This window comes from Vicugna pacos, chromosome 18 (genome assembly GCF_048564905.1).
Source record: "Vicugna pacos chromosome 18, VicPac4, whole genome shotgun sequence".
In the NCBI taxonomy this organism is placed as follows: domain Eukaryota; kingdom Metazoa; phylum Chordata; class Mammalia; order Artiodactyla; family Camelidae; genus Vicugna; species Vicugna pacos.
In genome coordinates this window covers 31,910,884-31,935,685 of record NC_133004.1, presented here as the reverse complement: position 1 = coordinate 31,935,685, position 24,802 = coordinate 31,910,884, and the positions used below count along the sequence as shown (strand labels likewise).

Genomic DNA, 24,802 nt, shown 5'->3' with positions numbered 1-24,802 from the left:
TCCCTTTTGTCTTTGGAATCAGGTCACTTTACGACCAAGAGTGTTGGGACCTAAGTGACGATGAGCTTCAGGATGGGTCAATATTTATGACGAGCCACTTGCCTTCACAGCCCTCCACCCATGTGCCACTAAATAAGACTCACATGTAAACTCCCAGGAGCTTGGGACCTGATCAGATGTCCCTGAGGTAATTTATGGGTCCCAGCCACCACTTCCCACCTCAGACTCAGTGAGTTTTGTTTGTTTGTTTGCATTTTTACTGAAATAGCGTTTTTTAAAAACTTTTTTTATTGAGTTATAGTCATTTTACAATGTTGTGTCAAATTTCAGACTCAGTGATCTTGCTGCTTTCCTGATTCATGTCTCTCTGACTTTGACCATGCTGTTTACTTGGCCTGGAAAACTACTCACTCCTCAAGGGTTGGCCTGCACATCAGCTGTACTGCAAAGCCTTTCTTGATACCCCTGGCAGAGGTAGGTGACCCCTTTTCTGTACTGAAGTTCCACTCTGGGTCCTTCTCTCACTGTACTGTAATGATCCCTTCCAGTTGTGCTGGGCACACGCTGGGTCAAGGACTGCCTCTCTTCCAGCCCTTAAGTCCGGCCTTGATGCAGGAAGCAGCACAGGTGGGCTTAGTGCAGTACGTCTCAAGAAAAGCCATGGTATTTTGTAGCTCTTCCCATTAAGAGGTGATGTCTGTTTCCCCACCCCTTGAATCTGAGTTGATCTTGCAATTTGCTTCAAAGAATAGAAAGTGGCAGAAGGGACACTGCCAGTTCTGAGTCTAGGGCTCAAGGGGTCCTGAGTCTTCCACTCTCATACCCTTGAACCCCTGAAACTCTATGTGAGCAAAACTGGCTGGCTTGTGGAGGATGGGAGAACATTGGAGAACTTAAGCATCCTAATGGATGCTCAGTCAGCCCCTCAGTGACACAGCCGTTAACAGCAGAAGCAGAAGTGAGCCCAGCTGAGGTCAGCAGAGCCTGGCCCATCAGCAGAGCCCAAATGGCTGACCCACAGAATCATGAACTAAACGCATGTTTGTTTTAAGTCACTAAAATCTGGGTGACTTGTTACAGAGCAAAACTAACTGATACATTCACTAAGAGATTATTACCACAAGTGACACTGGATTAATAACTCTAGTCACCAAGTATCATTGGGTTGGGGATTCAAGCTTGGGACTCAGAGAGAAAAGAATAGGAGATCCAAGAATACTTAATCACCAGTCTGCTCCCCCTGGGTCCCTTCAAATAGAGTTGTCCCCCACCAGCCCTCACCAGTGACATATTTACCTCCTTTTTCTCCCGTGAGCAGGACCGGCTTCTCTCAGCCTTCCGCAGAGTCTGACCTGCAGCAGTTCAAAAGCAGAACCAGAGATTAAGGCTGTTTTAAAACAGCTCATTTATCGCTGCAAAAGCTTTTTATTTGCAAACCAAATAGACGGGACCAATCATAATCGAATGATTTTAAGAAAATGTAGCTTATTATGATAATGGGAAAATGGCAGACTCTTGAAATAGACCGACGGCAATGAAATGGTAATTCACACACTCACATTATTTGACTATAATGAACAAAGCCTCCGCTCTTTAATCTGGAACATTATCTGCACTCTGCAAGGGCCGACAGACTGTAGTTTTCCCAGTCGAATTACATTTTTATTAAATTGTTTGGAATTGTATAAAATGCCTTCCACTGTGCGCATACACATAACCTTTGATGAGTGTGTGCCAATCCGCTGCACCAAACCCCCAAACTCACCACATAGGTGCTGGCGCAGATGTGAATTAGCAGTAATCACCCGCGTTTCACATAATGGGCAATTTCAGAGAGAACTGTTGCTTTTCTCGGAAAACTAGAAGAGTAACATTTGAAGGTATGCATACATTCCACAGATGGACATCAGAATGTTTAAATAAGCTGTTCCAAATGCAGTTTTCACAAATTTGATGGAAGTGTCCATTATATGAGGGTTTCTTGATGGAAAAATTAATGGATCGCCTTGGTTTTAAAACATAAAATGGGAGTATCACTGCACGTTGTCAGTGCCTCCCAAATTGTCCAACTTCACTCTGCTGTAGCTATTTGTGAGAATTCCACAACCACAGCTGGTGGGAACAAAACGGCTCAGTGACGACTTATTGAGAGGGAAGAGATGGGGACCAAGTCTCAGAGGAAAGATGTTGGTCTTCAGATATGGTCACTTCCAGGGGGCCCACACGTGAGTGGAGTGCAGAGAGGGGCTCACAGCTCGTGATAAAGCTCAGCTCAAGGGACGATGCTCTTTCCAAAAAAGTGAGAATAAGGGAAAGAGCAAAGGTCCAAAGTGAACCTCTGGCACTGGCCAAACTTTGGGGCCAATATATAAGAGGATGTAGAAAAGCATCAGCTATTTACAGGAGACCCTGGGTGATCTAGTATCATGGTACAGTAGACATCTTTTGGGTTATCTGCTCAGCTCATAGTAACACCCTAGATGGCTCCCTTTTCTCTTTTTCTGCTCCCCATCCCCAGGGTGGGGCCCCCTGGCAGTCATGACTGTACATACCCTGAACTTTGTACGCTGCACTGGGGCTGAGCCCTTGACCCAGCTGCTGCCAATCAGAGCCCCAGACTCTAAAATTTGAAATTCACTCTGAGAGAGAGAGAGAGAAGAGAGAGGGCTAGAGCAGGGCTCTCCCTATGTGTGAGCTTTGACGCTGTGAGCAGCCACCAGCCACTGGCCTTGGGGACAGACTAACAGAGAATGCCAGGACAGAATGAACTGATCTAAAACCAACTGCATGCCTCCCTTCGCATTCCATAGGCATCCACTTCAATTTCGTTCTGTGTGTGTGTTTGCTTGCTTGCTCTTTTTTTTTTTTCCCCTTAAGACAGAAGAATCTAGAGTTTAAAGATGAAAAAGAGCCCAGGAAAAGATAGCACTGTGATGCGGGATATTGACAGTGTGGGAAGTTCTGTATCTGTGGACAGGGGGTATATGAGAACTCCCTGCACTTCCCAGTCAATTTCACTAGAACCTAAATCTGTTCTCAAAAATAAAGTTTATTAATTATGAAAAAAAAAAAGCCCAGGATTTAGGGATCAGGTGATCTGGGTTGTTGTGTCAGTTTTACCCTGACACCCTGATCCCTGAGGCTCTGAGGCATGAGCGAGGGTGACCGGCTCCCCCAGATTGTCCACACCTGCTCTGGCCATCAGTTGAGGACTCAGAACTGACCCTGTGGCCGACCAGAGATGACAATGTACCAGGTAGCAGGCCATGCGATGCAGAGCCAGGAGCTGGGAGATGGGCCTGGAGCTGAAAGGGGACAGAGCCAAGCCAGGCCCAGAGCAAGGGTAGGGAGTTGGAGGGAAACAGAGCTAGTTCAGGGGTGAACATGGCAGACCCTGGAGTCTAGCTGAGGCCCTTCACGTGCTGGTCAGACACAGGCCTGGGGATCCTGTCCAACAGACAGCTGATCAGGTATAAGATTTCAGATAAGTCACAGGATCCAACAGGTTCTCTCTGGGCTATATTTTCTTCCTGACTTTTTAAAAAATGAGAATTAGACTGAATCACCTTTGGACTCATTTTCCATCTCTAAAGTTCTGTTATACCAATACAGAACAGTAAAAAAAAAAATTAAGGTGGGCCATGAGAAAAATGTTAATACAAAGAACACAGAGGTTAACCATTGAAATTTGAAAGCAAATCTCTCTACTAGAGTTAATTAGAAGCTTCTTTATTCATTAAATTGGAAAACAATTTGCTATTTTCCAATGAAGATAATTCACTCAATTATGCACATTTGTTATCTAATGCCTCTGTCCTCACACCGCTGAACCCCCCTCTCCGCCAGGTAGCTCAATGTGGAGACGGTTCCTTCTCCCCAAGGACGTACAGAACCAGATCACACCGCGTCTGTCTACTGCACTGAGCTCCTTGGAGTAGCTTCCTATCTATATCTCATTTGATTCTCACAACAACTCGGGGAGGGGGAAGAAGGTGACATTAATATCAACATATGCTGCTTGCAAAATTAAGAGGGTGTTCCTTTGCAAGGTGACCTTCCAGCTTCAGCCTGGAAACAATAAATAAGGCCAAATGTAAATGCTCCGTGTGCACCTCACTTTATAAAACAGATGTGTGCCTGGGGAGAAGAAAAAAAAAAGTGACTGCATTGAATTTCTGTAAATATAATACCATTCTCCCACTGATGGTTTCAGAGAGATTTTATCTGCACTTAGGATTAATTTTCAATGGTGAGAAGATTCTGACACTTCAGTTTTACTTTGCTCTCAATGCAGATAATAATGTTCATCGCTACCATTTAGAGGGAATTTGCATCTTCCTTGGATGTTAGCTTATGAAGTCATCAGGCAAGGGAAAATCAGCGTCAAAATTACCCTTGAAAAAGAGCCCTAAACCTCCCGTAAAGTACCATCTCCAGGACACAGCTTTTTATATCCACAGATGTAGACTGACATGCCTGTGTAATATCTGGTGCATGTGGGACTACATGGTACCTGATAAAATATATATGCAAGATATAATTTGATGGTATTTCTAATTGAACCATTGATATTTTAATTATTCCGTCTATTTTTCCTCTTGGGGTAAGAGGTGAGTATTTGGAGTCAGGGCAAGAACCAGGCACTGAGTTCGTGAAAGTTAAATGCTTCGTTGATACAGGTCCACCATACTGAACACCTGCTGTGGGCCAGGTTCCACGCACAGGCTTCATCTCCTGCAGCCTCACAATCACTCCTTTAGATCAGGGGTCAATACATTTTTACTGTAAAGGGCCAGAGAGTAAATGTTCTTTTTTTTTTTTTAATTTATAGGCCATAAGGTCATGAGGCTCTAAGGTCTCTGGTCCAACCACTCAACTCTGCCAGTGGACTGTGAAAGCAGCCACAGACAGTGTGTAAGCAAATGGGTGTGGCTGTGTTCCAATAAAACTTTATTCATGGCAGGGAAATTTCCTCAGTGGCACTCAGTGGCCACTCAGTATTGCTCAGTGCAGAGTGTGTGCTTAGCATGCACGACGTCCTGGGTTCAATCCCTAGTCCTCCCATTAAAAATAATAATAATAATAGTAATAATAAAAATAAATAAACCTAAATACCTCCCCGCCCAAAAGTGGTAAAACAAAACAAACAAACAAATTAAAATAAAAACAAAAACAAAACTTTATTCACAAAACTAGCTAGCAGGCCAGATCTGGCCCACTGGCTGTAGTTTGCTGACTCTTGCTTATTATGGACAGCACTATTCCCATTGGTACAAACCAATGAAGTGAGAAACAAACTGAGGGTGAGTGATTGAGCTGTTGTTCAAGGCCACAGAAATATAGCTTGTAAGTGGTGGGGCTCAGTGTGCTCCAAATCACCATCTCCACCATCACTATATCCGTCATCGGCATCACCACCATCACCACCACCACCACCACCATCATCACCACCACCACCACCACCATCATCACCATCATCACCATGTAAGCTCACTGTACCCAGGGTTTCCTGTGTGCCAGGCACTGAGCTCCAGGCTAAGTACATAATTCAACTCATTTACTCTTTACAACTACTTCATGGAATAGGTACTATTATAATCCTTCTTGTCGGAGGAGGGCAGGGAGACCCAAGAGGTTAGGACATTTGCCTAATATCGCACAGCTAGTGAGCAGAGGATCTTTGATTTGAATCTGGATGATTTGGCTCCAGAGCCTGCACTCCTAACCATTAGGCTACATGGCCCCTCAGTCAGATTAAAGATCTTAAGTCCAAGATGGCCAGAATGTGCTGGGGAGGGAGTTTGACTTAAGTAATTCTTTCTGTGATGCAGGTCTCTGATGTATTTTGGACTCCTAGAAAAATTAATAAGGGGATTAGAAGAAAAGGGTTCCCCAAGGTTTAAGGAAGATGGATTCCTTATTAGCCAGAACAATGCCATTAAATGCCAGATGTGGAAAAGCAGACTTGGTATTCCACACTCACTCCCGTCCACTCAGGCACAATGCTCAGCCTTGGCAGGCAGGGTTGGGCTTTGGAGAATAAAGGTGATTCAGTGGAAATCCTGAAGGTGAAGAGGGCCTGTTCAGGGACCTCGCCACTTACAAAGGACTTTTGAACAAACAACTTATTTCTCCCTACCAGAGTGATGGCGCTTCTACTCAGTTACTAAAATGAGCTTATTTCTTCTGCTGTCCAAATATGAGGGTTCATATTGCTCTCATTTTAGATATCTGAGTAATTTAATTTAAATGACAAATATTCCACTGAGATGCCGCTTAATCTCACCTATTGGATTGGCAAAAATCCAGAGGTTTGACAACATACTGCTGGCAAGAGCTGGGAAGCAGGCATTTTTGAGTATTGCTGGGAGAAGTACGAAATGGCAAAGGCCCCTTGGAGGAGACCTTGGCACTATCCTCAAAAAGGCTTTTGGCAGCATCCCTTTGAGCTAGCACTATCATGTCTAGGAATCTACTGCGAAGAAATACCTCCACAAACAGGAAACAAATGTATTCAGAAGGTATCCACTGCATCATAATTTGCAATTGCAAAGATTAGGAATGACCCATAAGTCTATCCATAGGGGCTGGCTGAATAAATACGGTGGAGCCACACAATGGAATGGAACACTGGAGGAAAGAATGGCAAGCTTATAAGATGATCGTATGTTAAAGTGAAAAAATGAAGGGGCAGAAAGTTGGAGGCGTATGCAATTTTTTTCTCTCTGAAGGAGGATAAACAAGAATATATATATGCTCATATTGGTTCTACCTGTTCAAAGAACCACCTGGAAACACATGCACAAGAGTGACTTCTTCATGTACACATTTTAAAAAATGATTGAGTTGGATCTATTTCCTGTTCAAGCAACCAAAATAAACTTAAAATAGTAAATGTCCAAAAGGGCTGGTTCAAGTTTTTAAAAATTATAATATAATGAGAAATGCTGTAGATTTTCCCATCCAAGGTCCAAGAGGGGTGGTCTGTTGGAGGAAGATGGAGTAACCTCCATGGACCTTGGGACCCTGAAGTTTGCTCAACAGAAAACACAGTATTTTTTGAGGACAAATTGCCTTCTTTTAAGAGACCAATCTGTAATGTGTGACAGATAAGAATGAAATGATGACAAAATATGGTTTCTGGAAATGGAAGCAATAGTTTCTGAGCTAAGCCACTAGGCTGGTGGTGACCTGCTTATCCATTTTGAGGGTCAAGTTTGTTTTACTTTTTTTTTTTTTTAATGAAATGGCTAGACAAGATGAGAAAGGACAAAGAAAAAGAAAAAAGTAAAGGAAGATTGAGGCCTGTCCAGATGGGCTGTCTGGACCGCGTGGTTTCCTAGGGCTTACTGAGCATCTGTCACTGTCGGGTTCTTCCCCAGGTGACAGCTCTTGAGATTCCCTATCACGTGCAACAACAAAGCCTCGAGGCTCAGAGAAACAAAGTAACTTGCCCAAGGTCACAGAGCAACAAAGAGAAAGAACTTGGACTGGCAGTCAGCAGCCTAGCTGCTAACTCAGTGTTCACTACACCCTGCTGCCTGTCTGCACGCCCTTCTTCAATTCTAGGAATGGGAGCGTCCCAGCCCCACTGTCATTACTACCCCCACCCCCACACGCCTTCAGCCCCGTCCCAGCTTCCTGAACCCTGATCCTGGCTTCCACCCACAGCCTTTGCTGAGACACACGTGGCAGAGAGAGATGGCAGGGTGGGTACACGGCAGCCTGGGGAGTACCAGTAACGAGAAATACTGTCTCCAGCTGCTGGTTTCCATGTGGGAATGTGGGCTCAGTTTTATTGGATTAGATTTTTCCAGAGAAGTTCAGTTTTATGAGAAAGCTACTAATTTTTAAATGTTGGTAAGTAATTTAAAAAATTTTAAAGCTATGGACAGGCCCAACAAAACAGGCCTCTAGTTTCCAACTTAATAGATCACTAGACGGAAGACGGGAAAATCGTCTATTCCTCCCATTGCTTCCTGAAAGAAATCTCATCATAACAACAGAAATCTATTAGACAAAGAGCGTGACTGTTTGGGAGCCAAGTAAACAAACATTGGCTGTACGACACACTTTCCTCTTCAAATTCCCCATGTGCACCTCCGGGCTGGTTCTGGGCCTTTAAGTTACATCCGTCCTCTGAAAGCCTAAAACAATATCCCTGTCATTCTTCCTTTGCATTTTCTCTGTAACTCAAATTCCCGGGGCCCAGTTTACTGCCAAATTACCTGAGATAAACAAGTCATGCTAAGATCCTCTTTTCCTTTCCAAACCTAAATAGCAGCTGGCAGCTAGGAAGGGTTATTTATAACCTGCACACCATAACGCGCCTTTGCTTGGTTTAGAAATGCTTAGCCGCACATTCTTTGGCGGGCTTCGTGATTAGATGAGAGCCTGGGGACAATGCCACACAGTGGCTAAGGGGGTAGGCTCTGGGTCAGCCTGTCAGGCTTAGCCACTCATTACCTGTTTGGGAATCCTACTAGTTCCGATTCCATTTCAGTCCATTTTAGACAGGACACGTGGAACACTTAGAGAACAGTGCCCTGCACATAGTAGGTACTTAGCAGTTAGCTGTTTCCTCCCCAAGAATAGCAGACTGTTCATGGATTGCAGCAAGCTCTGTTGACTCCGGTACCTCAACATATCCTGAATCTGTCCCTTCCTCTCCACCATCCCTTTGTGAGCCCCCTCATCTGTCAATAGCCACCTGCTAGGTCTCCTGTCTCTACTATTGCTGGCTTTTCCCATAGCAGCCATCTAAAAATAAGACCTTTTCACTTGCCTGCTGGACCTTCTGGTATGTTTCACTTTGTACATTTCCCTCTTCCCTCCCTCACACTGGCACCTCTGCAGCTTCTAGTCTTTCTTCTGCTACTTGGACTCTCAATTCCTTCCTTCCACGGGTCTTCGCATGCCGGCTCCTTCTCATCAATCAGATCTCAGCTTAAGGGACCTAGTTGCTCAGAGTGGACTAGCCCCCTAGCCCTCCCTACTTCAGTCTTCTGCAAAGGACCTATCTGATCTTTTTTGTTGATGCGGTCTGTCTCCCCCCACTAAATATCAGCTCCATGAAAGCAGAGGTTGCTGTCTGGCTTTTTTTAATCACTGAATTTCCCACACCTGGAAAAGTGCCTGGACTGGAGTAGGTATCAGCAGACATTTCTGAAATCGATGAATGAGTGAATGACCAAATTTCTGAATGGACAATGCTAGAAGGGACAAGAGGTGTGATTTAAGACCTGCTCTAAAGACTTCATCTTCTCTTACAGTGTGCTCTCCTGACCCTTTCCCCCCGCTCTTTCTGGGGTGGTGACATGAAATATGACAAAGTAAGTTTAATACACCATTGGAGATGATTGGAAAATATTGATTTTTTTTCATGTGAAATAGTGAAGATAAGTAAATGCCACACATCTGTAATCTAATCAGTCATCTACGTGACAACGTTTCCCAGGCTAAAATATACTTTGGGCTACCTCTGTATCCATCACGCAAGCTCCCAAACTCAGTCCCACGCCACAGCCCAACCCAGCCCCAACCTCCCATCCCAGCTCCCTACAGAATACAAGTGAGGACATTGCATTTGTGAATGTATGTGTGTGTACATGTGCGTATTCAAATTGTTACCTTTTGAGTTTTCATCCCCCTCCAAAAATGATCTGCCAAACTACCTTGGAAAACACGAGGATGGCGCATGAGTCCCAGGAATACTAAGAGAAAAGATGCATTTCTTCCGCTGATAGTTAATTTTTACTGAGAGCCTATTAAGTGCTGGGTACCATTCCAAGGGCTTTAGATGGATGAATTCTAAGGGAATTGTCCTACTGTTAATCCCCATTTCACAATCTAAGAGTCTAGGCACTGAGAGATGTACTTACTAGCTACTTCCCGCTCCCTGAGATCACGTGACTGGGAAGAGGTGTCGCCAGAATTCAAACCCCTTTAGTCTGACTCCATGAGCTCTGCTCCTTCCAGTCCTCTCAAGGATAAGGAAGGCTCAGATGAGCACCCACGCGGAGAGAAGAGAGTTTAATCCTAGGCCCTGGTTTTTCACATTCCCCTCTGCAGGCTTAAAATAAAATCTCCATCTCAATGGAGGCAAGTGGCAGAACTTCCCACTGCACAGGCTCCTTAGGAGAAAGGCTCTGTGGTGGGGCAGGGGGGCTGGACTGAAAGGGATCTGGTCCTTGTTCTCCACTCCTGGGCTGCCCATCAAGAGCTTTTAACTACCCTCCCCCCTGCCAATGCCTCAGCCTCCACATCTGATAAATAACTCAAGACTACATCCAAAGTCACTCACTGGCTGAATCCACCCCATATACATTTGTTTGGTCTCCAAACTGTTAAACACACACACACACACACACATTTTTTCCCCCAGCCAACAGTTAAAGCTTAGGAGATCTCCCATTTAAAGACCCTGATTTCTGGATTCTTTTGGAAAACTGAAAAATCTGGCAACACAGGGCCAGCATTCCCTGCCTGGCAATAGATGTCAGGAGCTGAGGGCAATGGTCCGCCAGATGGCGTGGTGTCCTCTGGTTCCCTGACCCCTAGCTGTCTTCCTGCCACTGAGGTCAAGTCCAAGTTGCCACTTATCAGCAGGTCTGAGAGGTTTTTCCCTATGGTAAGACGCAGGTGAAGGTTCATGTGTCCGCCTCTCCCGCAGAAGTGTGAACCATCGCCACCACCACAAGGACTTACACGTGTAAGTTTCACGTGCCAAGCCCTGATCTAAGGCCTTGGCAGCTATTAGGGCATTTAAGTCTCATAACAACCCTAGGAGGTGCATACATATATTACCTCTGTTTCATAGATGATAGAGAGATGGAAGAGGCCACATGCTTTAAGAAACTGGAAGACAACAGATTTCTTTATGAAATTCCCAGTTATGCAAAGTGTACTTAGGTGTTGAGAGAACCTGACAGAAAGCAGCGTAATGAAATGAACCCTGGCCACCACCGCCATTCTATTACCTGCCTGGTCCCTGCAGGTTTCTCAACTTATGACCCTGCATAGGATCCTCAGGGTTCTGAGATATATCGGGGTCCTCTAAATGGGATCCCGGACTAGATCTGTCAAGTCCTTTCCAGCTCTAATCTGTGATTTTATGGGGGTTCATAAAATGTATCTAATTAGTTTGGGACGCTTTGGAAAGGAAACACATAAATACACACATACACACACACAATGCACTGCAAGTTCACTTAGAGTTTAGAGAAGGGTCATGGTCCCTGCAGGGATCCTGTGGTTGGTGGCTAGACATCTGCGATGCTCTAACTTCCTACCAGGAGCTGCATTCACCTATAACTTTCCTATCCCTGAAGGACATGTTAAGTCAGGGGCTGTGTCCAGAGAATCCATCAGCTACGGGTAGTCAAGGTAGCTTCAGACTCCAAAGTTAGGCAGGAGGTGGGAGTGAGGGTGACTTCACTGGGATAGGAAATGGGAGAGCATAGGAATGCTAACTGAAAAGCAGAAGATGAACAAAATAAAAATTAAGGCTGTGGGGTATATAAAGGTAGCTAGGATGGAGTGTATTATTAGGACTGGATTGAATGAATGCCAAGGACAGTGTCTAGGGGAACCATACTTGTCCACCAGAGAAAGAAAAACCAGCTGAGGTCTCTGGAACTTGGCCTGGAGGATTGGATACAAGGGCCTTTTCTCTGCTTTATGGAGACCAGCCAGCAATTCACTAAGGAACAAACGGGTTTATCTCTTTCCTGGTTACAATGTCTACCCAGCAAACACTCCCGGGCATCTCCCTGTGCCAGTCCTTGGGCCAAGTGTTGGGCATGTGAAAGAACAAGAGTGGGTCACTGCCCACAGAGAGGGAGAAAGGCGTGGTGCCCGATAGCTGTGATACAGCACCATGCCTCAGAGGCCATGGGATCCCGCCACACAGGAGGAGTTAATTCTGCAGGTGATGTCAGTAACTGTAATCTACAGAGTGGGAGTGACCTGGAAGAAAGGAACAGCTGGCAGAGAGCACAGCAAAGTCAAGGCAGGAAAGGATATGGGATGCTCAGCAGATGGCCAGCTTTCCGAGGTGGCTTGGGCAGGGGTTGAAATCACAGACGCCTGCAGGGTCAGGCCAATCTTCTCAATACAAGAAGCAAATGCTTGATGACTGGTACCTCCAGCCAGAAGATTTGATCAAACCATCATTGCATGTTCAAGGTCAAGGGGGTGGCCCCTGTTCAGTGCTGGTGGGCTGGGGCTGTGTAGAAAGGCAGGCCTCATGGGGTTAAAGCTCCGTTTTGTCAAGAGACAGGTTATTTGGGGAAATCACTATTTTTAAATGTGGGATAACACATCTATGAACTGGACCCAGTTCAGCCCAGTATAAAACCTCTAGGCATGAGAGTGGGTGGGTGAGTGTCTAAAGATGAAGGGGGAGACCAGCAGACCAACCAAGGAGGAGGGGAGAGGAGGGGACCTACTTCCACAGGGAAGTTCTCTGATTAAGGTGTTATGTCCACGGGGCTACAAGTGTTGGGCTGTTCAAAACCCCACAGGGCATCAATAGTCACTCTAGTGGTATTGAGGACAACTGGTACTTCCTTCTTTCTACAGAAGTGCTCTGTAAACAGTTCCAAGCTCCTCCTTCCAACCAACCATGTTACTCCTTGTAAGCCCTCTCCTACATGAAAATGGAGGAGCAGCCGCAGGATCAGATCCTGGGGGAACTGAGAAACCAGTCTAGGGCAGTGTCTTTTAAACTGTGTTCATTCTTCCACCAGCCCAATGGGCAGGCAGGCTTGCCCACAGACTCACTCCCAGGCTGTGATAACCTGGCCACATATTGGCAGGGACAGGGTTGGGATGGGTCTTTGATGACATACTGGAGAGCAGACTTTACTCAGCTGAGTCCTGGTCCTGCCACCTACTAGCTGTGTGGTATAAAATGAGCACAGTTACAGAATCATACTGAGCTGTTCGAAGAACCAGACTGGGTGCTCTACGGTAGATGGCAGACTTTTCCCAGGAAGGGCCAGAGTCAGTATTTTTGGCTTTGTGGGCCATACGGTCCTTGTCACAACTAGTCAACTCTGCCACTGAGGAATGAAAACAGCCATAGAAGGTTGGTATGCATTTGTATGCAAGTGGGTGTGGCTGTGCTCTAATAAAACTTTATTTACAAAAGCAAGCAGTGGACCAGAGTGCTTTGGGCAGAGGGAAGATCTTTATAAATGTGATCTCCTGAGGACCCCCCATGTTGGACTATGGTTATCTGTTTATGTCTGTTTTTCTTACTAGACTATGAAGTTCTTAAGGGAAGAGAATATATTCCCCTCTTTTTTTTTCCCCCAGATTAAACCTAAAAGAACAAGCAAAGCACAGTACGGCATACAATGAAGTCCATGGGAATTTTCAAAATTGTCCCAGTTAATCCAGAGCAGGATTGTGACTCTAAACACTCATGGGGCCCAGGTAGGTCCAGAGGCAATGAAGGAAGCCAGCCAGGCAGGTGCTGTGATGAGCCGGAAAGCGCACTTCCCTTCTAAGGGGGCGGTCTCCGCTCAGCTCCAGCTGAGGGACCTGTGGCCATGCGGAATTCCAATTAAATGTTAGCTTTATGGATAGCTGTTGAGATTGATAAATTGGCCTTGTTAATATTTTTAAGAAAACACCGTAATCAGATATTTATGAGCAATCTCCCAATTTTTTCAATGTTCACAACTAATTCAAAAAAAAATTTACAGGCCAAATAAATATGCTTGTCGGCTGACTCAGCCAGAGGCTCCCGATTTGCAGCCTCTGATGTAAAGACTTCATTTCAAATTTGCTACATCTCTATTTTTTAAGGTTAAAAAATTTCACCTTTTATTTTTTTAAAAAATCATCTTTACAGAGAAGTTTGGAGAAGAATACAGTGAACTCCCATCTCCCTTTCACTTGGATTCAATCTTATTCATCTTGATATCTCTGGATCCCAGTGCACAGAAGGCACTGAAATGTTGGGGAGTCACCCAACGAATACCCCAAGGAAAAGTAAGCAAAACAGAGTGTGCCAAGTTCCTGAGAGCTAACGCGACAGAACAGAATGAATGCTGAGAAACGGCAAGAGAAATGAATCACAGAGAAGGATGGACGGAAAACAGAACTGACACAGAGACTACGTGGACCACACTTTTATTTTGCCCTCTGCACACTTGCTTTGTTTTATTTTATTATTTTTTGCTTGGTTTATTTTAAGTAGGAAGAGAAACAGACAGATCACCAGGAGTGCAGGTAAACACCACACAAGAAGAGAAAAGATCAGATACGCTGACAGTGTACTTTTAGCAAAATCTTACTAGCTCAACTGTCACCCGTTTCGCAGTTTGGGATTATTTAGACAAGTGAGTCTAAATTTCATCTTGGCATTATTAATTCTTTGAGAAAGTTTGCTAAGCAAATGAATAGTATAAACAGGGGAAATGTTGAATATTTGCTCTGGGGGGGGGCAAAAGCAAATGAACAGCTTTAAAATCCTTTCTAATTATCTCACTGTGCTGAACTTTTGTCTGATTATTATGTTCCTGGAAAACTGAGTAGAATTTTTTTTTCTAAGTCATCTCATATTTTTAAAGCACTGGAGGAAATTCGACTTTAACATACAGGTGAACATTTTCATAGGCAGAAGACGTACATGTTGCTAATTTACTTTCATGTAAATAAACAATGTCAAACATTGGGTTTTCTTTTAAACAGAGTGAGCTAATTGCAAAGATTATTATTTGCTAGAGAGCTTCACCAGATTCCTTCCTCCCTCTTCTGTCAGCAGTGTGGAAGGAGACTGCACATTTGCAGGTAATGACACCGTTTAGCTACCATATAGGAGTGCTTTTCATACGCCAGACTTGGTGTTAAGTGCATTCATGCAGTGTCTCATTGAAGCCACAATAAGAGATTCAATGGACCGCCAAACGAAACAAGGTATGCTTCATCATCATCTCCACTTTGTTGGCAGGAAAACTGAGCCTCAGAGAGGTCAGAGTACACAGCTGAGATTCAAATCTGGGGCTATCTGGCCCGCAAAACCTATGAGCATTACACTATGCTGCATCACAGAGCCAGGTGGAACCTGCCGAAAGTCAAAACCAATAGGCCGGAAGAAAATGTTTTGAAAAGCTATGGTGATTAGGACATGCAGAAGAAATCAAACTGCAATCCAGTTTGGGGATCCTCAGCAGATATTTAAGCTTTCGTGAGTTTAAGAAGTAAACATCTTTCCAATAAGGCTGGGCTTGGCTTATCTAGTTGGCTAGAATCACAGTTCATCAAGGTATGCTTCACTTTACCCAATAAATATGTGCCTATAAAAATGTGTATAAAATGAAGCTTCAAAAATTGCAATGGAAAAGAGACTCTTTGAATGCCAAATCTAATCATAGGGCAAACAGTTTCTTAAAAAGAAGAAATGTTTCCTTTTTTGTAGCCAATCTGAAAATGGATAGGTTCCTCCAGTGGGCCGTAATAATACTCTAGGATCACTGAGATGATGACAATTAGAAGTGACCAAGCAAACTTCTTGAAAATGGTCTACAGCAATATTACTCAAAGTATGTTCCACAGGTCCTGGGGGGAAGAGGGGTTCCCAAGGACTATTAATATCTTCATCATAATGCTATGACTTTTTCACTGTGTTGGTATTTGCACTGATGATGCAAAAGCATCAGTATATAAAACTGCTGATAGCCTGAATGGCTACAAGGCAGTGGCACCAAACTGTATCAACAGTCACTATATTCTTTAGTGTCATGAACTGACAGCAAAACAAACAAGCAAACATAAAAACATTTTCACTAAAGAATGTCCTGATTGGGGAGGAAGGGTATATATAGCCCAGTGGTAGAGCACATGCTTGGCATGCACGAGGTGCTGGGTTCAATTCCCAGTACCTCCGTTAAAAGTAAATAAATAAATAAACCTAATTACCACCCCACACAAAAGAATGTCCTGATGAAAATAGTAAAATTTAATTTTATTAAACCTGAACCCATGAGTACACATCTTTTTAACATTCTGTGTGAAACAAAAATCTGAAATACACCTAAAGCACTTCTGCTATAAGCCAAAGTACAACAGTTGATCCTAGAAAACACTTGTGAGATTAAGCTGCCAGCTGAACTGGCCACACACTGTATCTGATGTCATTTTTATTTGAATGAACAACTAATAGACTTGAATAAACAACTAATAACCATAGTTTTTCAGACTCGAGTATCTGACAGACATTTTCTTAAATACAAAAGAAGTAAGCCCATCACTTAAGGGAAAATAACTGACAGTATTTGTTGCCAAAGATAAAATTCAAACTTTCAAGTGAAGACAAGTAGGAAACTTGTTTCCACTACTTTGAGTTTAATAGCTTCCCAATACTTAAAACTCTTTTTAAAAAAGATAGGCAGTGATACTAGTGAATGTGATTTTTTTGATATTGTGTAATAACATGCCATTTAATATCATCGTTCCAATGTCAACATTTAGAAGATTTGCATAACTCAGTGAACTAACAGTTTCCAAATGACCAATGCCTAATGTTATGAAATCATACATGGGTAAAGTATCCAATCAAAGGGCAAGATAGACCAATGGGTTTTAATGTAATACAAAAGTTCACCAATACGATTTCAGATGCCACATTGTGACTAGCCTTCGAGAAATTACCACTTGCTAAGTTTTGAAATAGTATCAAAGAAGAATGTCTACAGTTATCTGAAAAGGCAATTAAAATACTCCCTGTTCCAAATATGTATCTGAGTGAGGGCCCATTTTCTTCAAAGACATCAGCCAAAAGAACACAGCAGTTTGGTTGCTGAAGCAGAGGCAAGTCTAGCTATTTCCTATTAAACCAGCTATTGAAGAGATTTTAGAAAATGTAAAACAATACCACTCTTCCTGTAAACTTTTGGGGGGAGGGGGTTATAGCCGTTTTTAAATTAGAAGTAGTATTTATGTTCAGAAGTAATGCACTTATTGTTATTTTTAAATGAATTGATATATGAGAGCACTGAATCCTAACCACTAGACCACCAGGGAGTGTCTAAATGAATTGATATATGATAAATAAATGTTTTCAGATTTTCTCAGCTCTAATTTCTGATACAGTAAATATCATATCATAGATATAATACACACAAACAAAGCTCTTTTGAGGTAAGAGCATAAAGGCTCCTGAGACCAAAAAGATTTGAGCACTTTGCTTTATAGCAACAGTATATGGACCTTTTCACTGGGCAAACTGGTGAGTGACATTTTACAGTACCTCTGAAGTACAAAGGGCAAAGATGCCTTTTAAGCACATAACAGATGGCTCAATTAAAAAATTTTGTTTCCACACTGTGTTAAGGAAATATCACAAAGGAAGAAATCCCCAGAAGTGAGGGACAGAGATACTTATAAAGGGAAAAATGATGTGGATTCTAGCAGACTGTACCACTCTCTCTAGACTTTAGTCTTCCCATCTATAAAGTGAGATATCAGAGTAGCCTATTTTTAGACTGCTTCCATTGTTGATTCTGTGATTCTTATCAGGGATCCCTAAATGATGGCCCAAAGGCTGCATTTGGCCTTCAGACTGATTGACTGTCACGGCATTTTGAGAAGTGCCCCAGGACAATAATTGGTTGGGGCTGAGTGAGAAGTTTCTCTTTCAGAAAATAAATTGATTTTCAGTCACAGCCGAATCCAGCCTACTAGACTTGCCCCTGCAAATATCTGCATTTGCAACTACTGGAATGAAGGGATTCTAAAATTCCTTCCAAATCTCAAACTCCATAATTCAGCTGCAGAGACAGTGTTAGGGTTCCTTTCTCACTCTGCCACTTGATGATTGTTTGATTTGGAGCAAGTTACTTAACTCCTCTGAACCTCAGTTTTCTCATTCCTAATGGAGTAACACTGACCTCAAAGGGCTGTTAGGAAGGTTAGCAAGTTGCTTGACAGCACTTACAGAGTTCCTGGCACTGAACATCATCATTAACATCAAAGCACAGTGGGGAGGGTATAGCCAGCTCAGTGGTAGAGTTCAGGCCTAGCATGCAGGAGGTCCTGGGTTCAATTCCCCAGTGCCTCCACTTTAAAAATAAACAAATAAACCTAACTGCCTCCCCCCCAAAATAAATAAACTTCAAAGCACAGAAAGAGAGTATTCCCTTGTCTCCCTCCGCTCCCCTTACCAAGTCCCATTTCCTAGTAGCTGATGACTGCACTCCCCACGATGACGCTTACTCCCATATCCCACAGTTCCACATCCCAGGACACACAAGACCCTCCTCAGATCTCTATTTCTCTTTGCCACCCTAAACCCCTTCACTGAGCCCCCGGCCAGTACTAGGTTCCAACCCGACCACAGGCAGCACCAAATCGCTGACCACTCCCCCCAGCTATCCCGGACCATTAAGGCTCCCTTTCCCTCAGACCGCAGACCACCTTGGATTAGGCAATGGTAATCCAGGGGTCTGTGGCCTAGGATTCTGCCCGGAGGGCCCTCAGGAAGGATGGGAGAATAACTGCCCGACTTCCCAGAGGGGCCCACGGACACTCACCGTCCATCCCTAGAGGCGGCGGTTCCGGGTGGTGGAACCGGAAGCGGACTGTACACTGTTTGCAGTTCCCCTGGTTACTGCGGGATTCCGGACCAATGGCGGTGGACCTCCGCGGAATGAGCCCGCCCCCAAAGGGAGTGACATCAAGCGGGTGCTCTGGAACGCCTCCTCGGAGCATCAGGTTCGCCCCGCCTCCCAAGCGGCCAGTCGTTGTGCGCAGGCGCGCTGGACAAGGGCCTTTGGCGGCGTGTGCGCAGGCGCCCCGGGTGCTGCCAACTGAAGTAGCAATGGACGCACTGGAGTCGTTGTTGGACGAGGTGGCCCTGGAGGGGCTGGATGGCCTGTGTCTACCCGCGCTTTGGAGTCGTCTGGAGACGCGAGTGCCGCCCTTCCCGCTGCCTTTGGAACCCTACACGCAGGAATTTCTGTGGCGGGCCCTTGCCACGCACCCGGGCATCAGCTTCTATGAGGAGCCCCGGGAGCGACCTGATCTCCAGCTCCAGGACCGGTCAGCGGCCTGGCCCTGCGGGAGGGCGGGCGGGGGTGCAGAGCCCTGGGCCTGATGGAGCTGGGAGGGGGCCAGGTTCTCACGGAGTGGGGAGAAAGGAGTGAAGCGGAAGGAAGACCCGGAGTCTGATGGGATCGCCGAGTAAGGCAGGGCCCAGGCATCTGATTTGGCGGGGAGGGTCGTCGTCTGATGCAGTCGGAGGTTATCTGGTGATGTCCCATTATGTTCCTGTGTGTTTGGGGTGGTGCTGAACAGGACTGGGAGGATATTCTTTAGGTTTCAAAGAATATTTCCTCTAAAGTGGAGCATAGGATTGGAGCGGGAAGGCAGTTCAAATCAAGACTGAAGACAGTTAAGTTCAGCAGACCTTTATGGAGCATTCATTCAGTGCTGGAATGGAGAGCTTAAGGCAGCTGGAGACCTGCACGGCAGCAAGCTTGGCAATAATAATAGCTAACCTTTATTTAGTGCCTCTTAATGGCCTCGTACTATTCTAAGATCCTGTTCTGGGAGCTTCAGGAGGTTGAACCCGCTTCATTTTGACAGTGAGCCTATGAGAAAGCTGCTATTATCCTTCCCATTTTTTAGAGGAAGAAATTGAGTGATGGAGAGAGATTAAGTAACCTGTCCAAAGTTATGGAGATTGTAAGTGACTGCGTGTTGATTTGAACCCAGGTCATCTGTCTCCCAAGACTTCTCTGTGAGGGTTGGGAGAGGTTCCCAGAGGTAACACTGTCTCAAATAAGACTTAAAGGTTGGATTTAGGCGGACAGTTGGCAGAGTATTCTGGACAGAGAATATAGCAAATGTGAAAGCCTAAAGAAATAAGTGAAGTTTGGTTGAAGTGTAGAACTGGAGGTAGTGAATGAGGCATAATCGTTGACATTTACCAATATGCTTATTATAAGTAGGGACCATTCTAAGATCTTTACATATAGCCAGTTATTTAATTTTTACAACAACCTTAGAAGCTCGATATTCTTATCCCCATTTTCCTAAAGAGAAAATTGAGGCACAGAGATGTTAAATGACTTGTTCAGTGTCATAAACTAGCAAGGGGAGAACCCAGAACTTGAATCCAGGAAGTCTGGGTTCAGAATCCACTCTGCCCTCAACAAAATTAGACTAAATTGGTCTTTTAATCCACTTACAGCCTAAGCCAGTGAAGGGAGGGTCAGACTAGGGGCAAAGCATTAAGTTGAGAGATCTGTAATAATTGAGTCATGAATGAACAGTCGTGGTGTGGCTTACCATGGTCTCATGGGTGTGAGGATGAGGAGGAGAAGCCAATGGAATCAAGACCTGAGACAAGAGGAGAATCAAGAGGATTTGCTGACTGATTGGATGTGGGGTGTAAGGAAAGGTGGGGATGGAGGATGATGCCCCAGTTCCTGATGCTTGGGCACTTGAGTGAGAACACAGAAAAGCAGCACAGTGGCTGAGTCTGAGGATAGGTGGTGTTGGATGTACTTTGAGACCCACTGAATTCTAGGTTCCTTTGGGTTATCCAAGTGGAGATTCTGTTCAGGAAACATCTGGCTTCATGGGAACAAAATCAGGCAGGAGGGAGGGACTGAGCTGGACATGTGGAGTCATCCTGGGTGGTTGATAATTGAAGCTGTTGGCTGGGACCATCCCTGGGAGAGAATGTAGTGTGATTGGAAGCCTTAAGACATGGCCCTGGGGTGCACGGACATTTCAAGGCTAGATGAAGGACCAGGAGCCTTCAAAAGAAGCCTGGAAGTATGTGGCTGGAGAGGTAGAGGACAGCAGCCCAGAATGGTGTACTGGAAGCTGGGGAAGATGTGATTTGAGAATGGAGGGTTAAGCAGTGCAGAGGTCACAGAGAGGGCAAGGAAGAAAAGGATGGACAAGTGTATATGGGATTTAGCCTCAGCCAGACAAGTACAAGATGTGAGCAGGATTTCCAAGGAAAACTTGACAAACGGGGCTGACTGAATAAAAGAAGAAACACAACTCAAAGATGTCTCCATGGTGTTGATAAGCAGCAACTGGGAGAAGGTGGTACCCAGGAGGGGAAGGAGGGGCTTCATTGGAGGTGGGAAGTGGCAGTCATAACTTTGATCTTTTGAACGCATCAAATTTAAGATGTAGATAGCTGAAGACAAGATTAGCGTTTGGAGGGAAAAAAACAAGACTGAGGATTTGATGGTGAGAAGTGTTAAAACATGCAAGTGATAACTGAAACCGCAAAAATGGATGAAAGTCCTGGAGGGATAGTTAAAGAGATGGAAAGGTGACGTCTCCAAGTAGGGAAGCCCTGAGTCATTAAGTCCAACCTTGATGGTTTGGAGAATACGAGACTAGATCTGGTTGGAATACAAAAGGCCATGACTTGGGCCAGGGAGGTGGTTCTGGTTCCAGGATTCAGCCTCTGGGATGGATTTGGAGGCTCCTGGAAAGGTCTGTGTTGTTGGGGACAGAGAGGCAGGAACACTGCTTGTCAGGACAATCTGCATTTGCAAGGCAGGAAGCCTGGTGATCTCCAACCTCTGCCAGAGGATGCCAGAAGAATATGCCGAACATGTATTATTTCTGAGGCTGAGTTCTGGTCTGCTATTTCTGCTTTTCCCCTTAGGTATGAAGAAATTGATTTGGAAACTGGAATTTTGGAGTCCAGGAGGGACCCGGTCCCTCTGGAGGACGTCTACCCCATTCATATGATCTTAGAGAATAAAGATGGCATCCAGGGCTCATGCCGGTACTTTAAGGAGAGGAAAAACATCACCAATGACATCAGGACCAAGACGTTACAGCCCCGCTGTACGATGGTGGAAGCCTTTGGCAGGTAACTGGCTTGCACTGTTGGGAACTCATGGGCGTCTCTCTGCTTTAAGTCAGTTGTGCAGAGTGTCAGGACTGGCGCACATCCTGGTGTCCATCAGAGCCTGTTGGCCCTGCCCCAAGCCAGTCCTCTGTCTTCATCAGTCCGTCTCTGTCAGGGCTCATTTTGCTCTGAGGGAGCCTTTCTTTCTCTTCCCTTTGTGTCCAGAGGCCTGGCACGGTGGGGCAGAGCAGGCAGCTGCCATCTGGATGGGTGCCTCTTGTCCTGTCCAGTCTGGGTCCCAGTTTCTCAGAGTGTCCCAAGCCCCTCTCCCAATTCCCACCGCCCCTCCTACTTTCTAGAACAGGAAGAAGCTTCCGGGTGAACTATTCTACTTTCCACCTTCCTCAACTTGCAGACTCGCCCCCGTTTCTCTCCCCGTCCCTCACCCCAGAGGAGACAGGCACCTGGCCCTGTCTCGGGCCGTGACCCGGATGCTCCTCTCCGTCCATTCCTCCTGGTACCCCGTGCTCTGTGCTCCCTCCATCAGTGGGCTCGTCTTCTCCTTTACCCTCAACCTGTGTGCGTAGACCGGTGCTTTGGCCTCAGCCCATCACTGTGACCCGCCCATCTTCAAACAAGCCCTTCTCTTGACCTTGGAGCGCCTGTAAGTCTGGCTCTGTGGCTGCAGCCGTACTTCTCAGAAGAGCTACACTCGCTCTTTCTGCCCCTCCACCTCCACTCCACTCCTCTGCCCACTGCAGTCCTGGTTCCTGTCCTCATCACTTCACCAAAATCTGGTCCTGTAAGGTCCTTATCACCAAGCCCCTGGGTATTTTTAGGCCCTTCCCCTCCTTGCCTCTCTGCCCCAGTAGGGACTTAGGATTTTGCCCCCATGGCTTCCCGCCCTGTTCTCCATCTGATCCTTACCAGCTCCTTTGTGGACTCCCAGCTTCCTTCCACTCCTTAAATGCTGGCGGCTCCCCAGGGCTCTGTCTTGTCCCCAGATCTCCTTCCTCCCTAGTGCTGTGAATGATGCTTCAGTAACCGGCCCCTCTTATTCGGTGTGCCCAGAAGTTGGAGCATCACTGTCCCTCACCCCAAACCTGCCTTGTCTTCCTTTTCTTTCCTCTGTGTTTTCTTTATTCTGGTCAGAACTATTCCCATGCACCTGAATGTACAACCTGTAAACTTGGGGCTCTTCCTGGGCCCCTTCTTCTCCTGACTACTACGTTCAATTGGCCACCAAGTCCTGTGGCCTCTACCTTCTAACTTTTTCCTCAAACCCTCTTTGGCCTCAAATTAACACAGCAGTCTCCTGCCTCCCTTCCTGCCATCTCTCTTCTTTCTGTACTGCATGGAGGGTTTTTTCCTAAGATGAAATTATGGTGGTTTCAGACTTTATTTAGCCAGCCTGATCTTTTGTTGTGTTCATTGCTAATACTTATAAATCTGGAATTCTAGCTTCTCTTTGGATATCACCTGGTCTAGCTGCACTGGGGCTGAATTTGTGCTTGGTGAAGTAGGCCAGAGCCATGAAACATGTCCCGCCCAGATCCCCACACCCTGCAACGGCCGGCCCTGCTGACTGGCCCATCGGGCTCTTTGGAACCCAACCTCTGTGTCCCAGTTGTCTGACCCAGGCCCCCATCATGCCCCGTTTTTCACCGTGCTTCAGCCCGAACACTCCGGGCTCGTTTCTGTCTCAGGGCTGCGGCCCGTGCTGTTCCTCCCACCTCAGGTCTTGACATCAACACCTCCTTCTCTTCAGCCTTCAGCTCAGCTCCTCGGAAAGTGTCCCCCGTGGCCCAGACGTCATCATATTACTCTCTTTGGTACCAAAAATGGCCTTAAGTGTTTATTGATGTCACTCTTTCCTCACCAGTCTATAAACTCGTGAGGGCTGGAACTCTATGTGTCTTGTTCAGAGCTGTATCTTTAAGATCTAGAATGTACCCGGCCCAAAGTCAGCTCCTAAAAATGCATGTTGACTGATTGCGAGTTTTGTTGGGTTTGACGTTGTCACCCCTGCCCCACATCACAGAATCTCAACTTCCCAGGCGTTCAGATCAGACATTGCAGGGCCATTCAGGATGTGGACTCCTGCTGACCTCTTGAGTTTTCCATCCTTCTGCTTTCTAACTGGCCACCACACGCCAAACTTTCTGGCCAGGCCCCACCACCCGCCTCCCAGAACAGGCTCGCTGCTTCCTGCCTCTGGTGTTTTGCAGGTTCTGTTTCCCAGACCTCCCCGGCCCTGCTTCCTGTCAGCTCAGGAATCCATCCCTTTGAGAGCACTCCCTGGTGACTGTGCATGCCCTCTCCTCACACGTGTAGTCTTGAATCAGGGCTCCTCATATGCGTCATTCCATAGCCTCGACCCCTGGAGCTGCTCTCTGTCAGCGCAGTTATTAAATCACAGAGTAATTGTTCATTTTCTTGTCTCTCTCTTTCAGGAGTCTGTGAGCTCCTTGAAGGCAGATACCATTTTTACTTACCTTGGTATCTCTGGTACTTTGCATGGGGCTTAATCAGTGTTGGATAACCTGTGTGATGACCGCGATCGGCAAGTTAGGTGACCCTCTAAGAGGAAGCAGAAAACAGTGATTTGCTAAGATTCTGCTTTCTTGTATTTTGAATGTCTTAAGAATCAGTTAACTTGCTGCTTCCTGTGGTGGCTTCTGATTTGCAGGTGGGGGAAGAAACTGATCATCGTCGCCTCCCAGGACATGCGGTACCGGGCGTTGATCGGCTTGGAGGGTGACCCCGACCTGAAGCTCCCTGACTTCTCCTACTGCATTTTGGAGCGATTAGGCCGGTCCCGGTGGCAAGGAGAGCTCCAGCGAGACCTGCACAGCACTGCTTTCAAGTGAGGGGATGCTTTGCTTCTCCACTTCAAACCCGGGGGCTCCCTGGTCATTGGGCCCTGCTCCCCAGCAGGGACCATCTGGTTTGTCTTCCACGCTC

General features: G+C 45.7%; 2 protein-coding genes across 2 annotated transcripts in view; one reads left to right on the top strand and one right to left on the bottom strand.

Annotated features, from left to right (window-relative positions):
• The window catches only part of KATNIP (katanin interacting protein), a 171,920-nt gene extending 153,358 nt beyond the window's left edge, over positions 1-18,562 (bottom strand). The window contains exon 1 of the mRNA XM_072942824.1: positions 18,543-18,562. The gene's annotated coding sequence lies outside the window, so the exon portion shown is untranslated. The remainder of the gene's footprint in view (positions 1-18,542) is intronic.
• A 78-nt stretch (positions 18,563-18,640) lies between these two features.
• Positions 18,641-24,802, top strand: part of GTF3C1 (general transcription factor IIIC subunit 1) — a 63,333-nt gene continuing 57,171 nt past the window's right edge. Inside the window, exons 1-3 of the mRNA XM_006201423.4 lie at positions 18,641-19,050; positions 21,650-21,859; positions 24,528-24,704. Of these exons, the coding sequence (XP_006201485.3) occupies positions 18,659-19,050; positions 21,650-21,859; positions 24,528-24,704 (779 nt within the window). The 5' untranslated portion in view covers positions 18,641-18,658. The remainder of the gene's footprint in view (positions 19,051-21,649; positions 21,860-24,527; positions 24,705-24,802) is intronic.